Here is a 20,516-nt window from a genome sequence, read left to right on the forward strand (position 1 = left end):
CACGCGCCCTGTCGGAGCAAAGGGTGGTCAAAGTTTTCAGGTACGTGGACGAATACCTCGTCATGTACGAGCCGAATGCACACGTATCAGTAGATGAGCTCAAAAGTTTTTTTCTGCAAGCCTTAGCCCACTTATTCTAACAGTCGAAGAGCCGTCTGATAAGGTGCTGCGGTTCTTGGACATTGAGCTTCAATTCACGGATCAGCACACGTGTTGGGAATATAAACCCAGAGCCAATAAACCCCTGTTGCCGTACAGGTCCGCTCACTCGAAGCTCGTTAAGAGGAGCATTGCTAATCTGTGTCTTGGAAATGCGCTGAAAAAGTCCTGCCACCATAAGATTCATGAAAGTCTAATGAATCAGTCGGTGAGGTTATCGGCAGCGGGTTTTCCGGAGTCGGTACAGGTGTCTGTTGCCGAGAGTCTTCTTAAAAGATGCCGCTTGGACGTTAACCCCCCGGACGCACAGGCGAAGAGTAAGAGCAGAGTGGCAGTAGTGCCCTATCTGCACAGAACGGCGCACAACCTGAAGAGAATGGCTAATCATGTGGACATAAAAGTAGTGTTTTCTGCGCCCGAAAAACTGGGCAGGATATGTCGACTAACAGATCCGCATCGTAAGAGATGTTCGAAAAACCATCGTGATCCCCTCGTGGACTGTGTACAAGAGGTAGTATACGAGCTCCCGTTGACCTGTGGAAATAAGTACATAGGTCAGACGGGAAGATGCCTTAACGACCGACTTCGCGAGCATAGGTTAAACGTTACTAACAAGAATAATTACGGTCATTTGTCTGTGCATTGCTTGTAGTGCGGTTGCGCACCATTGTATGCTTCATGCACTGTTCTTGGGTTCGATTCCTGCTGGGATCCTAATTGTCATTATTTCCATTCGTTCAGTGAACGCTGCCGATGCTGGTTTTCCTTAAAGCTTTAGCATTCAAGTAACCAATGTCTGTTCTCGCCATTCCTGGGTAGATATAAACTGTCAATCACCTGTGGCGCATACCCGTACACCGCGGCCCATGGTAAACGGGTATGTGCCACACGTGTCTAGTGGAAAGGGCTTGACGACGTACGCGACAGGATTTTAACGTTATTCATGTCATGACCCGGCAATCATATTCGTCAAATCCTCTTACCCTCACATGCAAATTGTGGTCTACACCAAGTTAAGGAGGCGATCATGAGAGCGCCCAGACGTAGGCGGCTAGATAGATAGATAGATAGATAGATAGATAGATAGATAGATAGATAGATAGATAGATAGATAGATAGATAGATAGATAGATAGATAGATAGATAGATAGATAGATAGATAGATAGATAGATAGATAGATAGATAGATAGATAGATAGATAGATAGATAGATAGATAGATAGATAGATAGATAGAAACGCTCAAAGTGCCAGAGGTTCGCTAAGAAATGCTTCGCATTTAAAAAAGCTCCACGTCACAGTACCAGACACTTAGAGGAATGGTTAGTGCCCACACCGCGTTCAAACTACAGGAAACAAATGCTTCGATACACAATACCTACACTATTAAACAGCCATAAATCAATACAGTTTGATCTCTTTACGGCCTCCTTAAAGAACTTAAAATTTAAATTTAAATTTTAAAGAACTTAAAAAGATGTATGTGGTTTCTGCATAGATTCATGTTGGAATGTTTAGACATCTATGATTTCGTTCCCTTTTAGGAAGAAAGTGTCAGTCGAAATCTGTAAAAGCACTAATATGCCCCTGTATATATGCGCGTGTGTGTAGCTTGGTGTTTGTATAATTATGTAAAAGTGTGTGTATATGTAATATTGCCCCACTACCAAAGGTTGGTAGGCTTGTCAGGCTGTCCGGGGACAGCTTATTTTCTACTATCCCCCCATCTGTATCTCTCAAAGATGGCAATTGAACTTAGTATAATATATATATATATATATATATATATATATATATATATATATATATATATATATATATATATATATGATGCTACGAAGATGAAGAGGGAGACGTCATGAAAGAGGACGACGTTCCCTGATTCCGCGCGGACATGGCTCCATCTTGTATGCCTCGCTTTGTTCTCTGTATATACCCTGTAAATATAACCTTCGACGCCTTTTTCTGCCCGTAACATTTTGGTGGAGGTGCGGGGTATCGATCCCCGTCCCTCTCGTCGTAACAATATATATATATAGTCGCGGGGCTGGAGGCGACTAATCAAAAATGGCAGCGTTTCCAGCGCCTCCCAGTGCTTTTCAATGTACTGGACGGTACTGGGATAAAGCCGAATATCCACGTCTTTAGCTTTTGATTTCTGCAGTTAAGTAAACGAATATCACCTGATGGGGTCCGTCGACGATCGAAACTACATCCGAAATGTTTTTAAATTATTCGTATTAAGTTTTTCGCTACGAACGTCATGCGCAGAGATACTGCCCTAAGCTAAATGGTCCGTACGGCTAGAGTGGGCTATTACGGCTGCAGTCGCGGAACGTGAACAATAATGACCGAAAATATGTCCAAGGCCGTTACGAAAACAGAAGTGTTCAATGTGCAGTTGAGCAGTACAGCGTTTTCTACACAGAAATGACTAACCGCTTAGCTAGTCAATGCGAATGCCGCACATATCTTCGGTTACGCTAATCGTGTTTGCTGAGAAATGTGCCGGATTGACGTTTTGATACCGGGAAGCACAAAACAAACAAATGAATTACCTTGTGCTTGGTTGTCGCATGTACGGAGACACTCGGACCGGCGTTTCTAAACAAGAAAATGTGGACAGATCACTGACATGATCAGTGACAACGTGAAAGAAAAAGGTCGCGCTCGTCGTCTTCCAGTGTGGCGTTGCATAGGTGAGAAGCCGCACTTCCACCTCATGCAGTTTAAATCCACGTATACATTCACTGTTTATAACGCTCAGACAAAATGGTTCAATGTATAAACTAAACAACAGCGGAGATAGGGGGCACCCCTGACGCACAGACCTCTGCACACTGATGGGCACACCGGATACCTTATTGACAATTAGTTGTGCTGAGCAATCCCCTGTACGCCATAGCCACTCCGTCTCCAATTACTTTTCCCGCATTGACATAATCTAGAAGACAGAGAAGTATTTCATGGGGGACTTTGTCAAAGGCCTTTTTCTAAATCGATTTGCAGCATTGCCACCGCGGTTCCCATTTCGTCGCAGCACTCTAGTACACTGCATGCTGTATGTATATTCATGAAAATCGATCGACCTTTAATACCACATGTTTGATGTAGCCCTACTAATACTCTAATGATAGTTTGGAGACGTTTCGCCAGAATTCTCATAAGAATTTTATAATCACAGTTTGTTAAACATATGGGGCGGTATGCTGTCACTCTGCGGAGGACCATCGGGTCTTCTGATTTTGGAATTAGAATAGTGTGCGATCTTGAAAATCACAGTGGCAAGCAGTTATGGCCAAAGGCTCATTGTACACTTCCGCTAAAACTGCAGCAATAGCATGCTTAAATGTTTTGTAAAACTCTGTCGTTAATCCATCCGGCCCAGGCGATTTCCCAGCATTCATTTTTTCTATTGAACACTTAACTTCTTCTACAGAGATTTGATGTTCTAAGACTGCCTTAGTTTCATCGCTAACTCTCGGCATCATGTGCAAAAACTATTTTTCAGATCGCGCCATTTCTACAGTAGAACTTGCGAACAATTCACGATAGTGTTCATAGAAGGCATTCCCGATTTGATCGGCATCCTCAATGACTTCACCCTGCATTTCGATTTCTGTAATCTGATTTCGTCGCGCATGCCACTTTTCTACGCCAAGTGCTCTCTTTGTCGGCGTTTCACCAGCCATTATGCGTTCCATTCTTACCCGCACAAGTAGATATCTGCTTATGTCAAACTGCTCCAGCTTTCGTTTCACTACACGGATGTCGTCAGCAAACATTCCTGGTCTTTCATTCTCTTCGATTAACATTTTTTGCAAGTTAGCCTTGAGGAGTGATTCTTCTTATCTTGCTTTTCGATGTATGGCGGTCGAACGCTCCAATCCTTTCAATTTAATTTCTTGTTTAAACAATTCCCACTTTTCTCCCCACCTTTCTGGTCTATCACATTCCATTTTTTGAAAGCTGTTTTCGACATCCGATGAAAAGATGTCATTTAACAATTTAGAATTTAATTTCCATTGGTCCCAGTCAAACTTTTTTCCTTTGTGGCCATTAATGAAGAAGCTGACTAAGCAGTGATCGCTAAATGACACGCACTCCACACGATACTCATGACACAGAGCTTCTTTTACAAATGAAGGAGGTTTAGAGAGTCCTCATTAGTCCCAGTATGGCCCTTCCCTTTTTTTCCTTTCGATCCCTCTCCCTTTTTACGCAACCAGTGTTTGTATTGTAAATAGCGTTTCTTCTTGTGTTTGTTTGTTTCTTGTCAAAAGCAGGCAAAAAAGAACAAAAATCCAGTGTGGCGTTGCGGTAGCGCGTCGGACTCGCAATTTCAGGGTCGCTGGTTCGAGCCTCGCTCGCGCGCGTTTTTTTGTCTAACGTCTTTTTGTCGTATTGCTCTTGATTATGTATCGTTACGATCAACACATGAATAAATTGTCAAAAACAATTTTAGCGTCCTACTTTGGCCCGCGTTCTGCTATTTTTTTCTTGAGGTGTACTACTACTCCTTTCAGAGGGGTCCAGCTACTCTGTTTCGTTCAGAGCTATGTTACTCGGTTGAGGTGGAGTACTATAACCCTTTCTGGTGGCATTACTATACTCTGCCTCAAGAAGAGGTGATTTACTCCGGAAAAGAGAGTGAAATATGGGACAAGAATATACTCTCCCAAAGAGAGCGCCCAGCAATCTCTTTGTTTTTAGAGTGTAGAAGAGGGCTCGCGCTGTAGCGTTCCTCAAGCGATAGGCATAAATTCGTTTAAGAACTCTACTTACGAAAACACCGTACGAGTTTTTTTGTAAAAATGTGCGCATCGCATGTGTGTCCTTTCTTGGTTCTGTAGCACTGTCCTGTAATTATTACTCTTCCATAGAAATGCATAGCGTCATCTTCCCTCCTTGTTTGTAATATTTCATTACATAATAATCTGTCCTCGATTTCACAAAACTTCTATTTCGTAAATGTGTTTCCATATTGGTCAACCAGCTTCGCTAATGATATATCCCGCATCATGATTGGCCGAAGTAATCTCTTACGAAGATTTTTAGCGTAAGACGTTTTCGTGAATATAGGCCCTGAGCTTTTTTTGCGCCTTGCCCATTTCTTAGGTAATGCCCAAGCATCGGACCTTCAGGGGCAATAAGGGATAATGATGATGAGGCATAAAACCACCGATCGGCAGAACCACTCGACGACTGGTATTTCATTGTTCGTAACTGTTCGCATCGCTGCATGCCAAGCGCCCATCTCTGCTTTCCGAACTGGTGACAACGTCGCAGAACTAATTGTAATCCTCGTGAAAAATCACTAGAGAAATCAGCCTCCTCGCTGCAATTTTTTCCCGCGATGTGATCAGTGACGCGAAATTGCGATACGATGAAACATTAATCAAGTTCTAGCGTTGGTTGATTGGTGCATGAGTATTTGTGATTACGTCGGCCGCAGATGTTTGTGCTTGTCACAAACGAGCGCACATAAAGCGCGCGCGCGGCCGCTTTCAAACGGCTGCGCGACAGAACCGCGCGAGACGTGCGCCCAAGAAGCGCGAACGACAAAAAAACAAGCATCAAAAGACGCCGGCGTGCCGCATCCTCCTCACCCACTCGAGCCAGACGCAGACAACGCGATCAAACGCCCGGCAAAACCTGAGAAGGAAGGGGGGACGCATCACCGAGCGGCGCCGCCGCGAGTAGAATCGGCGAGAGAAATCTCGAACTATTCTTAGCCTTGGCTGTACTCCACGCCGAAGAACCCTCCTGACGCTTCTACAAACCGGGGGAGAAGGGGTAGAAGCGTGCAAACGATGACGAGTCAGGCAGTCGAGACAGTCGAGACAGGAGTGAGTCAGTCGGCCCGGATATGGTGAAGCTATGCTGAGTGTGGCTCCGTTAGCCAAAGAAGACGTGGTTATGATGGTGTGCGGTCAGTCGATCGGCGATCTGGAAGAATCGGATGACGACGCCGTGTGAGACGTGACAAGTTATGACGACGGTTGAGCTACGACAATCAACGCTGGAGCTGGCGTGAGTGTTTCGTTGAATAGAAGCATTCGATTACCATCCAAGTATTGTGGACTGGATACGCCATTGTATATTCAGGACTTTAACTGTCATTGAATAGTTGTAATGCATGCGATTGCATTTGTAGCGTGTGCTGTTTGTTTAGCTCCCGTTGTGTAAACACAATCTGAGTAATACTGTGAAGTTGTAACTGCTACCAGCCGAGTGTGCATGTGTTTGTGTTATTTGTATTGCCTTTACTGAGAATATATTTCGTTTTCGTTTGTGTTATCGACTCTCGGCTCTGACTCGGTCTTTGGACCACAACCGGCGTTCGCTGAGGCACCAAAGGACCAACTCTAAATTGTCCACGCTTTCGTGGTGCGTTTCGGGGGGCCAATACGTCCGCCCCTGGAATCCGCCAGGCGATTGCCAACCCGATTAACGGGATCAGTGACAATTATTCTGGCGTCCGCGACACAGGACCTTTTTGGTGCAAAGTGTCTCCAAAGTAGGGAGAAAGAGCCTTGAGACGTTGATGGTGCTTGCGAACGATTTTTGTGTGCTGCACCGCGTTCTCGCTAACCTGTGTGCAGAGAGTGTTTTGGTATTTGAAGTTAGGCAGATATTTTGTGCACGCGGCTAGGTTTGTTGACGGGCATTATGGATCTTGAGAAATTAGTTGCCATTGGTAAGAAGATGGGTTTGTCTGGGGCCGAACTACGAAAGTGGGTTAGCTAAAAGGAAAAAGAAGAAAGAGAAAGAGCTAAGGAAGAAAGAGAGATGAAGGAACAGCAGCTGAAAGCAGAACTTGAAAGGGAGAGGTTGGCAGCTGCGAGGAAGAAAGAAGAGCGAGAGGCTAAAGAGTGACAGCTGAAGGAAGAAAGAGAGCAACAATTGAAACTGGAGCTGGAGAGAGAAACTGCAGCTGAGAGGGAAAGAGAAGAAAGAGAGGCGCAGATGGCTGAAAGAGAAAGGCAACGGCAGCACGAGATAGAACTCGAACGGCTCCGTTTGCAGCAGCGCATGGAAACTACCGTCCAGGCTAGAGTGGAGAGCAGTGAAAGGGAAGATCATAGCTTCCGTTTGAACCCAAGCAAACTGCTTTTGGCATTTGATGAGAGGAAAGATGACCTTGATGCATACCTGCACAGGTTTGAGACAATAGCTAGAAGCCAAAATTGGCCGGAGCAGCAATGGGCAACAGCTCTGAGCACTTGTTTGAGTGGCGAAGCGCTCAGTGTGTACGGTAGGTTGACACCTACCGATGCAGCTAATTACACGAAAGTGAAAGCTGCTTTGCTGAAGCGATTTAGATTCACCGTGGAAGGCTTCCAAGATCGGTTCCGTATGGGAAAGCCAGCTGATGGCGAGACGGCAACGCAGTATGCCGCGCGGCACAGCCATTATTTTGACAGGTGGATGGAACTTGCAGAGACGACACAGGAGTACGGTGAGCTTAGAGAGCTTTTAATCAGAGAGCAATTTCTCACCAGTTGCCACCCGAGCCTGTCACTGTATCTGAAAGAGAGAAGAGCTAAATCGCTTGAGGACATGCTTGAATTGGCCGATCAATCCTTGGAAGCGCAAGGTGGCACGAATCTGGCCAAAGTAAAAAATTCGGGAGATCCCACTTACCGTGGGAGTCGATGTTATGCGAAGCATGCGGCGGGTAGGAGACTGTGGCGTAACTTTTTTTACTGAGCGACACGTTACAAAATGACGCTAAAGATTTGTATGAATTTTATACGCACACATATATATGTTGAAGTGCCGCATATGTGTTATATAACCAGTTGTTTACGGTTGGGTATGCAACGTGGGTATTACCAACACCAGAAGTAGTAAGCTGATATGTAGTGCTTATACGTGTCCCGAGAACGCACGCACGTTTCACGAACCCGTGTACATGTGTGCAAGAAGTTCTTGACAGTTCTTGAACAAGGGCATCATCACCGTGTTCAGTGAGCACCAGCAGCTGGTCATGACTTGTTATAGGATCCGGTCGTGATCGTGGTGACGGGGGGTCCATGTGTAGTGAAGTATGTGGTATAGTAGAACTGTTGGAATTCGTGGATGCCGCGGTCATTTCGTCGACAAATTGTCTGTCGACAGAGCCGGCGACATGTCGGAACCTGAAGCCGCCCATCGCGTTGGTAAGGTATAGGCCTTCGAGGCTGGTAGGCCTGGATAGTGCTACGTAGACCAACATGAGTGGATGGTGTTTGTCGTATTCGTAGACTACCTGGGCGTATATTGCCTACGTAGCCTAGTTTACAAAGCGGCTGTCAAGCAATCTGGCATCATCCTCGGTCACCATGAGGCCATCGCCCAACCTCGTAAGAAATGAAGAGGACACTGCGCCGTTCTGGTGGACGAAGTGCACTTTACGGTGCGGTGATGTGGATATCATATGTAACTTTCGTTAATGTATTCCTCAGGGGTCGAGCAATCCTTCAATATAGCTTGCTGAATGATAGGTATACAAATGTAATGCTGATTAGACAGCTATAAAAGGGGAGCCAACACTGGAACAACAGACGTTAATCTGGTATGACGCGTGCATCGTAGGAGTACACATTGTAGGAGTATCATGTAGTGTTTATTGCTTTCTTGTAAAATTAGATAGACAGCACCACAACCACAATTGACGTGGCGCCGATATTACGCCTGCGTAGGCTGTTTTTCCAAACCAGTTTATAGACCTGGCATGGCTCAGTGGTAGAATACCTGATTGCCACGGAGAATGCTTGGGTTCGATTCCTGCCGGGATCCTAATTTTCATTATTTCCATTCGTTGAGTGAACGCTGCCGATGCTGGTTTTCCTTAACGCTTTATCATTCAAGTAACCAATGTCTGTTCTCGCCATTCCTGGGTAGATATAAACTGTCAATCACCTGTGGCGCATACCCGTACACCGCGGCCCATGGTAAACGGGTATGTGCCACACGTGTCTAATGGAAAGGGTTTGACAACGTACGCGACAGGATTTTAACGTTATTCATGTCATTACCCGGCAATCATATTCGTCAAATCCTCTTACCCTCACATGCAAATTTTGGTCTACACCAAGTTAAGGAGGCGATCATGAGAGCGCCCAGACGTAGGCGGCTAGATAGATAGATAGATAGATAGATAGATAGATAGATAGATAGATAGATAGATAGATAGAAACGCTCAAGGTGCCAGAGGTTCGCTAAAAAATGCTTCGCATTTAAAAGGAGGTTCACGAGGAGTCGAAGAAATCGGCTCCAGAAGGAAACAAGCGTGCACCGGAGAGTGTTCCGCGATGTTTTCTGTGTAGCCGGGTGGGCCATCGCGCTAACAGTTGTCGGACTAAGTTCCCACGCCCCAGTGTGATGAAGTGTTTTAAATGTGGACAAACTGGGCACAAAGCAGACACATGTCGAAGCGATGCGAGTAAAGTCCACCAAGCAGCTTGTGCGTATGCTACGCCAAAAGAGGAAGCGGAAGGGACCAATGATGAATTGGCCGAACTGAGAAGCGGGAAGAAGATGCATTTCATTGGTGCTGCCATGACAACAGACACAACGAAAGAATGCCGACACTTAAGGGGAAAGTTGGTGGAAAGGAAGTGACGGTATTAAGAGATAGTGGGTGCACCACTGTTATCGTACGAAAGAAATTGGTCCGAGACAGTGAGTTCACAGCGCCAATTCCACCCCGGTTCGCCTGCTCGATAGTTCCATTCGAATGCTTCCTGAAGCCAAGATTGAGGTTGAGACCCCATACTTCAGTGGGAGAGTTACTGCCCTGTGCATGGATAACCCCCTGTTCGACCTAATCGTGGGAAACATCGACGGAGCTCGAGGGCCATATGATCCTGAACGTTTGGGAGAAGACCCGAAGATGGAGCCCTCGTCGGTTCGGGAACCGCGACAAAAAGGAACCGCGGACGGGAATCCCATGAAGGATGTTGCCCGAACTCCAATTGAAGCCGAGGTGTCAACGAATGGCAACAATGAGGCACCAACGGTCGCTGTACCGCCGGTGCAAAACCGCCGAGCAGGTGATGTTGCCACCAAGCGGCCACCACCACCCGTGAGTGGAATGATGACGAAGGTGGTCGTCCAGCAAAACACCACGACGCGCATAAGTTGGCGAAGCACAGCGAACGTTCTAGCGAACGCGACCACGCCCTGCCGGTGTCGAATGTGTCGACGGCAGCAGAGACGCTCCCTCCGGCACCGTCAAATGGAACGGCTCGCAAGAAAAAGAAGAGGAACAAAAAGAGAGCGAGCGAGCACCGAAAGAAGGGGCGCAAGCGCGAGTCTACTTGAACAGGACAGGGTGTTGGAATTGAATTTGTTTGAAGTGTCTTTCAGTTGGAATGTGTTGTGTTATTATACCCTGCAGGAAGTATGTATGGCTGGTGAGCCCAAGTGTCGTTTGCTTAACAGTATGTGTAGAGAACTATTGATATTACTGTATAAGCGTTGTAAATGAGGAGCTTTGTTTTAGGGGCGTAGCTCCTCTTAGTCTAACCTTGTCACGTCTCCGTTGTCCGGCGTATCTCCCGGTAGCCGGCAGTAAACGGCAGTATCTGTCCGGTGGTGCTGGTGTGCGGCGTGACCACCCTTACTGCGCATGCGCATACCCTCTCCACACACCTCCTCTCCACTCCACCTCACCATTCCCCATGTCCTCTACCCCTTTCCCTCTCCACTCACCCTCTCACCTTCCCCCTCCCATGCCCCTCTCCACTTCCCCACTCCCATGCCCCCTCTCCCCTCCCCCTTTCCACTCTTCCTCTGAAACGCGGGCTAGACATGCCGAAATTCTCTCCTGCGCAACGCCGCGATAAGCTCGAGCGCATGCGCGTCCCCTCCCCCTCTCTGTCCTCTCCTACGCTGCCCCCCTCTCGCCCGCCTGTCGACCGCGTTCCCCGCTCGCCCTGTGAGAATTAACGGCCAGGCTAGATGGAAGATACGACGCGCGTAGCGTCCCTGTTCGCGTTTCACGACGCGAGGTCGGTAGCATGCCCAACGCCAACGGAACGCGATCGTGCAAGTGCTCCGGCTTCGCATCGCCTCATGGTCCTCCTACGGTCCCCCCCCCCTATCTTGCCTCGCGGCGCAGCGGCGCCGACGCAGGCAGCGTCGCGAGGCAGCGTCGCGGCAGCGTCTTGATTGAAAAAACCGACCGCTCGCGCTGCACAACCGTTCACTGACCACCCCGTATATATAGGCACTGGATTTTGACCTCCAAGGTAGTGCGTGTGTGCGATTTCTCCTGTGCGTGAATAAACAATGAAAATTCACAACGTACATGTAAAATTAAAGTGAGCTGCAAGTCGTCATAACTCTCATAGAACCTTTAGAATAAACGCGCCCGATCTCACGTCGGTGATGAAGTACTGGGCAGAATTCACGGAAGATTCACGGTTTACCGATGAACCTCCGCAGCTTCGCCCACTCATCATAATTCACTCCGTGGATATGCTGTGATTTTTTGTGCTTTTGCATTGTTTATATGAAATGTGTGATGGTGTATTGTATTGATGTACTTGAGTTTATCTTTTGTATGTCGTGACATTGAAATGCCCTGCGAATTGTTTCGAGAGTTCTATTGTGAATGTGACGCGCATTGTCTGTGGACTGAGTTATGGACTCTGTAGGTGGGACATTTTTGGTTGTATATGTGTGCGCTCATTTGTGTTGGTTGAATATTATATGATAATATTCTTGAAGTGGGGGGCAGTGTCACGAACGAGCGCACAAAAAGCGCGCGCGCGGCCGCTTTCAAACGGCTGCGCGACAGAACGGCGCGAGACGCGCGCCCAAGAAGCGCGAACGACGAAAAAACAAGCATCAAAAGATGCCGGCGCGCCGCATCCTCCTCACCCACTCGAGCCAGACGCAGACAACGCGATCAAACGCCCGGCAAAACCTGGATGTTTCTAGAAGGAAGGGGGGACGCATCACAGAGCGGCGCCGCCTCGAGTAGAACCGGCGAGAGAAATCTCGAACTATCCTTATCCTTGGCTGTACTGCACGCCGAAGAACCCTCCCGACGCTTCTACAAACCGGGGGAGAAGGGGTAAAAGCGTTCAAACGACGACGAGTCAGGCAGTCGAGACATTCGAGACAGGAGTGAGTCAGTCGGCCCGGTGATGAAGTTATGCTCAGTGTGGCTCCGTTAGCCCAAGAAGACTTGTTTATGATGGTGAGCGGTCAGTAGATCGTCGATCTGGAAGAATTGGATGGCGACGCCGTGTGAGCCGTGGCAAGTTACAACGACGGTTGAGCTACGACGATCAACGCTGGAGCTGGCGTGAGTGTTTCCTTGAAAAGAAGCATTCGATTACCGTCCAAGTACTGTGGACTGGATACGCCATTGTATATTCTGGACTTTAACTGTCCTTGAATAGTTGTAATGCATGCGATTGCATTTGTAGCGTGTCATCTGTTTGTTTAGCTCCCGTTGTGTAAACACCATCTGAGTAATATTGTGAAGTTGTAACTGGTACCAGCCGAGTGTGCATGTGTTTGTGTTATTTGTATTGCCTTAACTGAGAATATATTTCGTTTTCGTTTGTGTTATCGACTCTCGGCTCTGACTCGGTCTTTGGACCACAACCGGCGTTCGCTGGCGCACCAAAGGACCAACTCTAAATTGTTCACGCTTTCGTGGTGCGTTTCGGGGGGCCGATACATTGGTTTACTTTTTCGTGCCCTTGGAATCCGCCAGGCGATTGCCAACCCGATTAACGGGATCAGTGACAGTGCTGTTTCACTCACCTTCCGACTGGCGTGGCAGGTTTCTGCTGAGACAAGACAGACGTTGCAGCTCGCCGTCGCCGCACGTGATGCACGGTCACTATGTGCACCGGTCCGGGATTCTGCAAAAGATCGCCTTTTGAAGAACTCACGGTGGCATTTGAACGCATTGTTAAGGGAAGCTGCTAGCGATACGTCTATGCTATAATATATTCAAAATAAACTGACGCCCTATTGCTGACACATCGCAATCTCCTTGACCCAATTATGTATAACGCTTTTTTCGGCATAATACGTTTCTTTGATTTTCTCGTCCACGTCTGAGCAATGTGGTGAATGCAATGCAAAGTGGTGAATGTTTACCATTGTAACACGGCTTGCACAAGTTCACCTTTACTGCTTTTTCTGTGATGTAATGTTCAAGGTAACACTTTGAGAACTGAAAGGACTTTGCAAAAAGCCAAGAAACGCGCGTTACCCACCTGCAGCTCCGCGCATGGTGCAAGAACACGCAAACAAATCGCCATTCGAGAAAGTGAAGACGCTGCTTGTGTTATGCTACTCCACGTAGTTTATTATTAGAGGCCGGATTTTTATGCACTAAAAAAGCTCGTTTTAGCCGCCATAAATAGGCAGGCAAAACAGCGTTTTAGGCTTCCAAAATCGTGAATATAGGCACAATAAATTTCGACATAAATGCAAATAATTTCCAAAGAAGACTTGCGCGACCTCTGTCTACGACAAGAAAACAATAATGTTAATGCTTAACAGGGCACAAAGGCGCCAACAGTTGAACATAGCCGTGCAATTATGCTTTGTCTCACACGGTTCCCAGAACACGGTCTTTGCCGTGTTCTCTGCACGGCGAGTCAAGAGAACACTGTCGAATGAACACACTCCTGGGTGTCTTTTCGGCATGACTGAGAAAGGCAGAGCAGGATCACATATCCAGATCGCTAAATGGCCACAAGGGAGGCATTCCTCCTATTGGCCGAGTCGAATCGCATATAATCCCTGCCAGTGAACCACTGGCATAGCCAGGGGATTGGGGGAGTTTTCAGGGGTTCAAGCCTCCCCCCCTCCCGAAACTTTTCATTGCATGTGTATATATGCACGCACACATATAAACGCACGCACGAGCATACATAATGTATGGTTGAACCCCCCTCCCCTTTCCGAAAAACATTTCTGCCTAGGGTACTGCAGTCAACACCTGACAAAGTAAATTACAAAGCTCCTCTCGAGCTTGTTAAAAAAAAATTACAAAATTACAATTACAAAAAAAAAAAACAAACCAAAGCCGCGTGAACATCCCATTTTTCTTTCCTTCTTTGCTCCTCACTCCTTTCCACTGACGGCTCTCCGCGGTCTCGCGTTCGCCAACAACTGAAGTTTGCGTCCGTCTCTAAGTTTCTTCTTTCGTATAGCTTTTTCGCGCCACCTGTGCGTGCCTAATTTTATTTTTCTTGAACAAGCGCCTGGCGCACAGCCCTCATTAGGGCTTCAAGATCAATGTGGGCCCCTAACCTGTCCCCCTTAATGCACCGCCTTCCATGACAGCACGTGCTGTTGTGCCCTTCCACCTTCTGTGATGAAGGACAACCTGCCCCCGGGCTTTCCCCCGGGCTACACCTTGAGCGGCAACACCAGCCACTCCAGGGCCTACGACCTTCTTGTGAAGAAGGCAGCAGGCCTCGTGCGACAGGAGGAGGCACAACGGGTCAGCCCACCTCGCCTCTCAGCCACCACCACCACAGGAAAATGTCGCACGAGGAAACTGAGAGACGCCACCAGCCTCCTGCGCAAGGAGGAGGCCCCAAGCACTCCCAGGCGTACTCGAAGGGCGACGAAAACCTCGGCCTTCCCGCGGAGCATACCACGGGCGAAAACACGCAAGGCAGAGAACGGCACAAACCTCCCTGCTTCCATCGACGTCCCCCCCTCAATACGAGGCAACACAGCAGACGGCCGCCGCCATTTTCTCGCCGCAAACATCGTCTGCCACCGCCATTGAAGGAGCCCCCGCCATCCCTCCACTTCCCAAAAATGGCAAGGAATGCAACCAAGGAGAGACGGAGCTGGAGGAAAACCTGTCTTCCCTCCCTCGCCAAGAGAGCTACAGGAACACCAGTCACGAGTTCCCCTCTCCCTCCTCGTGCTCGTACGTCACCCCGGCGTTCTCCTCTCCCGCCGTTTCCACCGCGGAGAGCAGCCCGACCGGTTCCCCACCTGCCCCCTCCGCAGCAACTGCCTCCCCACCTGAACAAGCTCGAGAGGCCGCGGCCACCGCAAACAGCCCGAGAACCCTGTCCCCTCCTGCCCCCAACCCTGATGTCATGGCGTCAGCGAAGAAGGGAAGCAAACAGCTGACAAAACAAGCAGCAGAAACACGAGCGAGCGGCGAGGCCCCCTCCCCCAAAAAGGAGCCAGCCCCTCACTCGCCGAAGCTGTGTCTTGGGCACCCTGACTACTGAAACGGAGGCACCAGCCTTCCCTCTGCTCCCCCCTACCGGTGCCCCCCCTGGCACCCCTCTGTGCGCCCCACTTGTTTCAGCTCCACAGAGTGCCCTTGCAATACCTAAAACGAAAGCAAGTGCTCAGAATGCTGCTGCGCCTCGCCGCGCCGCACCCCGGGCCAACGCCCGCGGCCCTGTGGAGACGGTCATGTACCGGCCCAGGAACAGGAGAGCAAACTTTCGCGCCTCCACACAGGAGGCCATCTCCTCGTTCCTGGCCACAGTAGACGCTGTGGTTCGCGTCTGTGTCAATTTCCGACGCAACGTCGTCGCCGCAGATACGCCCACCGGCTCTCCACTTGACCCGCTGCTCAGCATCAGCGACATATGCGGCATCGCTGTGCGTGCGAGGCAAGCCGCAAATAACAGGTGCAGCGGCATCATATTCGGTGTTGACACGGCACTCGGAGAGGAAGAGATGCGGGAGAACATCTCATCGAACCTCCCTGTGACCTCATGCTCTCGTTCCGGGCACAACATCATCGTCCGCTTTGAGGGCAGCAAGTCACCCACGGAGGTTTCCCTCTACAAGCAGCGCCGTACCGTCAAACCACGACGCCCGCGGCCTCTCCAGTGTGGCCGCTGCCTACGGTACGGCCACGTAGAAGCGGCTTGCACTTTCAACCAGCGCTGCCTCCGCTGCGGGGGGCCCACAAGCCCACCGAATGCTCGGCCGTAACACCGTAGTTGCATATTCTGTGGCGACAAACACCCCGCCACAGAACCACGCTGCCCTCGCTGGCAGAGGGAGCGCCTATTGGCAGAAGCCCGCACCCAAGCCAGGAGAGAGCCGGGACACCAAGAGGCACATCCACAACAGGGCGCCAAGAAGGCCTCAGCCCCGAGCTCCTTCAGGCAGACCCATGCCTCCCAGCCAGTGAGGCAGGGCGTGCTCTTCGCTGACATGGCCGGCGGTCACTCTGGGAGTGACTCACCGGCAACACACATAGCTCCCAATGTTTATTCCACCAGTGATCGGCGCGAGTCGGCGATTGCCGTGCTAGCGGCAGCAGAGTGTACAGCGCTGGAGTTCCTCCCACCCAGCTCCCCTATCTACTCGCTGTGCGTGGCGGCTCTCGCCACACAACAGGCCCTGAACCAGCATGGCGAGCAGTCCACACCACCGCGCCAGGCCGCGCATCCTGCAATGGAATTGCCGTTCGCTGCGCCGCCGTCATGCTGAGCTAGCGGAGCACCGGTCTCTGCGCGACTTTGACATTCTTGCTCTGCAGGAGACGCGCGCCCGTGCGGAGGACCTATCGCTTCGTGGCTTTTTTTTTCAGTTCAAAAACTAAGTTAATTCAATCATCAATCAGTTACAGAGTACAGTGTACTGTACATTGATCATACATGTCAGATAAGGAGCAGGGTTAGCAAAAAGGCAATTTAATGCCTGACAAAGTGCTGTAACCCGTCCCAGTCAATAAAGTGCACAAGGATCAGTGATGTATACATGTTAAAAAATTAGAAGCGAAACAAGCAGCCACAGTTACACAATTTTTGATAACAGTACATAAAACATCGTTAGAAGAACATTAACATTTCGAGGCCTGTTTGCAAGACTCAGTTGATAACAATAGCGTATTATAACATTTTTTGATAGAGACAAAGCAAGGAATATGTGCAAATATCCAGACTTGTTGAATACAAAACCATGCTACTACTATTCACTAAATGAAAATGTGACAGATGCACGTCAATTTTAACAACTTGAGAGATGCCACCTAGAAAAAAAGTCACTTTTGAAGCATTAGTAGATACGTGTGTATTTTTTTTTTAAACGCAATTACTGAGCGGCTCTCTTGCACGATGGTGGTAATTGTGGGATGTACATTCAGTAGTTTAGGGATCATATGCGTCAGCTTTTGTGTACCGTAGTTTGTCCGTATTCTTTCACTGCAGTATGTGATGCGTCTAAAGCTGTATGTATGATGCCTTCGAGAATATGCATCGTGAAATCCCACCGCGTTAGACTTCAATTTATCATATATAACTGCCGCTATTTTTTTTTATAAGATGTTCTCAAACGTTAATATGTTGTGCTTGTGAAAGAGCGGAGTAGAATGCGTTCTAGGGCGAACACCTTCAATTATCCGTACTATTCTCTTCTGTAATTTATAGATGCTTTCTTTGTTTGTTTTAGTAGTCGTTCCCCATATTAATAAACAGTAATGAATACGCGAGTATACTAAAGAATAATACAGTTGCTTGGTTACCCAAATTGGCAAAAAACATCTGATTTTCCCGATTACTCCAATTGAGCGTGAAAGATCGGTGCGAACTTTGTTTATGTGATATGTCCAGTCGAGTGTTTCATGAAAGATAATACCAAGAAACTTTTGACATGTCACCCGTTCAATCAAATCTCCCCGAAATTTTACTTGAATGTCACGGGGTACCCTTTTATTTTTTGGCCGAAAAATAACATATTTTGTTTTTTTGGTGTTTAGTTCAAGCTTATTTGCTATTAACCATATTGATAAGTGCTGAAGCCATCTGTTTGCTTGCTTTTCTAAGCTATCCATATCTTTGCCGGAGAAAAAGACGTTTGTATCATCGGCGTATAAAACCATGTCTGGAGTTAGCCGTATATTTATAATATCGTTTATATACAGGAGGAACAGCAGCGGACCTAATATAGATCCCTGAGGGACGCCGTACTTAATTTTATCCATTTTTGATATTGCATGCTGCGTGTCGCAGTACTGAAATCGATTTGTTAGATAACTGCTTATTAACTTGAGGGAAACACCTCTTATGCCATATTGATTTAATTTCACCAGGAGAATTTCATGTTTGATCGAATCGAAAGCCTTTTTGAAATCAAGGAATATTCCAAGCGTGTAGTACCTCTGCTCGAAATTATTTATTATTTTGTCCTTGATAGACAGTAAAGCCTGTTCTGTACTTTTTTTCTTCTGAAAACCGTATTGCTCTTTTGTTATTATATTTTCTTGGCTACAAAAGTTTGAGATTCGAACGTATAAGACTCGTTCTATAACTTTTGAAAATATTGGCAAGACAGATATAGGTCTATAATTATTTAAATCATTTTCATTACCTTCTTTGTGAATGATTGAGACCCTAGCTATCTTTAACTTATCAGGAAATACTCCGGTGCTTAAAATCAAATTACATATGTGTGAGAGCGGCAGACTAATATACTGTGAGACTGCTTTTAATGGCTCTGCTTTCATCGGCTACAGCGGCCCTGTGGTATGCGCGGAGAACAGCTGTTCGGATGTGCCTTGCACGGATACCGATCACGCCCCCGCGCCCCCCGAACTGCTCTGTATGTGCGCGCGCGTCCATCGCACACGCGTGCGTCTCCTGCGAGCGGTTCTGTGACGACGACGTGGAGTGCGCGGCTGTGACGGTGCGCATGGGGGGTGTCGATACCTCGGTGGCATGTGTGTACGCCCGTCCGAACGTCAGTTGTGACTTTGCTTTCGGGCCACACGTTGCCGCGGCGCTATCAACTGACTGTGTCGTGTGTGGAGACCTTAACGCGCACCACGACAGCTGGGGCTCCGCCAAGGTAGACCTATGCGGCCGGTGCCTATCGGACGCGATTGCCACCGCAGGCCTCGTTACACCGGCGAGCCAACTTTCGCCCACCGCGGAAGCCGGCCTTCCTGCATCGACCTGGCACTGGTGTCACAGTGCTGCTCCTACTCGTGGACACGAGCCCATTACACCGCCGGGTCGGATCACTACCCCATCCTCCTCTTCCCGTACACTCGCGTCGCGGGGCGACGCGAGTGTACGATGTGGTGAGGTGGGGTGTCTTCCGTGAGCTGTGTTCTTCCAGACAGCCCGCTGGTGACTGCTTCTCGCACGTGGCTGAGTGCGCCCGACTGGCCACTACGCGTTGTGTAGTTCCTAGAGGTGTGAACGGGCTCCGCGTAGCCCGAAAGCCCGAGCCCGACCCGGCCCGCGGGCCGGGCTCGGGCGGGCCGACCCATTTCCACCTCGGGCCCGGGCCGGGCTCGGGCTACTTGGAGTTTTATCGGGCCGGGCTCGGGCCCGGCGCAAAGCCCGACTCAAGCCCGAAATATAGAGAATGAGCGGGAGCTGTTTTCCAGCACGCATACAGCGCGTTTTCCGGTTTTTACTGCTTTTCCTTTCCATTCGCTACTTTAAACAAAAGGGGTGCTCTCCGATTATCTCTCTATGGAATCGTCCATCTGAAGTTTTAGTCTTCTGGAAAAACAAGCAGCAGAGATATCCCAAGCTTGCCAGGCTGGCAAAAAAGATAGCAATTTCGGCGACGAGTGCAAGCAGCGAACGCAACTTCAGTTCGGCGGGCTACATAAAGCAAAAGCGCCGCACTTCGTTGAAGCCGGAATCGTGGGACTGCTTGCTGTTTTGCACGACAGTTTGTAATCTGTGTAATAGAGACTGCTCGCCGTGTGTCGTTTGATCATATTCGATATGCTCAATAAAATGCCAAATTACCGGAAAACGATGTTTTGTTTTCGCAGCGAACCTTCAAAAAGCCGGGCCGGGCCGGGCCCGGGATTGTGTTTTCGTACGTCGGGCCGGGCCGGGCGGGCGCGCAGCCCTTTGCCGTCGGGCTCGGGCGGGCCTTCGACAAATTCAGCGGGCCCGGGCCGGGCTCGGGCTCGTAAATACGGCCCGTGCACAGCTCTAGTAGTTCCAGCCGTCTCCCCATGCCCTGACATTAAGCTTCTCAACCTTCGTGCTGCCCGTCGCCGCACACAGCGCCGTGCATTCGCACCGATCGTACAGAACACTGGACGGAACGAAACCGTATTGACGCTGTGTGCAGACGTCAAGCGCGGCGCCTCAGGCGCAATAGCTGGACGGGTGTCTGCTCGTCTCTGAGTGACCCCCACCGCCGCAACCACGGCTGGCCCATCATGAGGTGTCTCGTAAATCCTAGAGCCCCTCGCTGCCCCGTCCTTGCGATCGCGGTGGCGCGCGGCATCACCGAGCTCGCACTATCTGAACTACTGGCAGACGCCTTTGTTCCCCAGCCCCCGATCCTACGCGCGTCAGCGCCGAGAATCTCGGAAGCCGCCGTCCAGTTCTGTCGCTTCCTGCGCCGCCTGACGCTGCCATTTCGGAG

At 49.1% G+C, this 20,516-nt stretch overlaps 1 protein-coding gene across 2 annotated transcripts in view; it reads right to left on the reverse strand.

The window, feature by feature from the left end:
- The window catches only part of LOC119386457 (uncharacterized), a 300,186-nt gene that overhangs the window by 148,162 nt on the left and 131,508 nt on the right, over positions 1-20,516 (reverse strand). For both annotated transcript variants that reach the window (XM_037653742.2, XM_037653743.2), the window contains exon 3: positions 12,930-13,030. In XM_037653742.2, coding sequence (XP_037509670.1) covers positions 12,930-13,030 — 101 coding nt within the window. The remainder of the gene's footprint in view (positions 1-12,929; positions 13,031-20,516) is intronic.

This window comes from Rhipicephalus sanguineus, chromosome 3 (genome assembly GCF_013339695.2).
Source record: "Rhipicephalus sanguineus isolate Rsan-2018 chromosome 3, BIME_Rsan_1.4, whole genome shotgun sequence".
Taxonomy (NCBI): domain Eukaryota; kingdom Metazoa; phylum Arthropoda; class Arachnida; order Ixodida; family Ixodidae; genus Rhipicephalus; species Rhipicephalus sanguineus.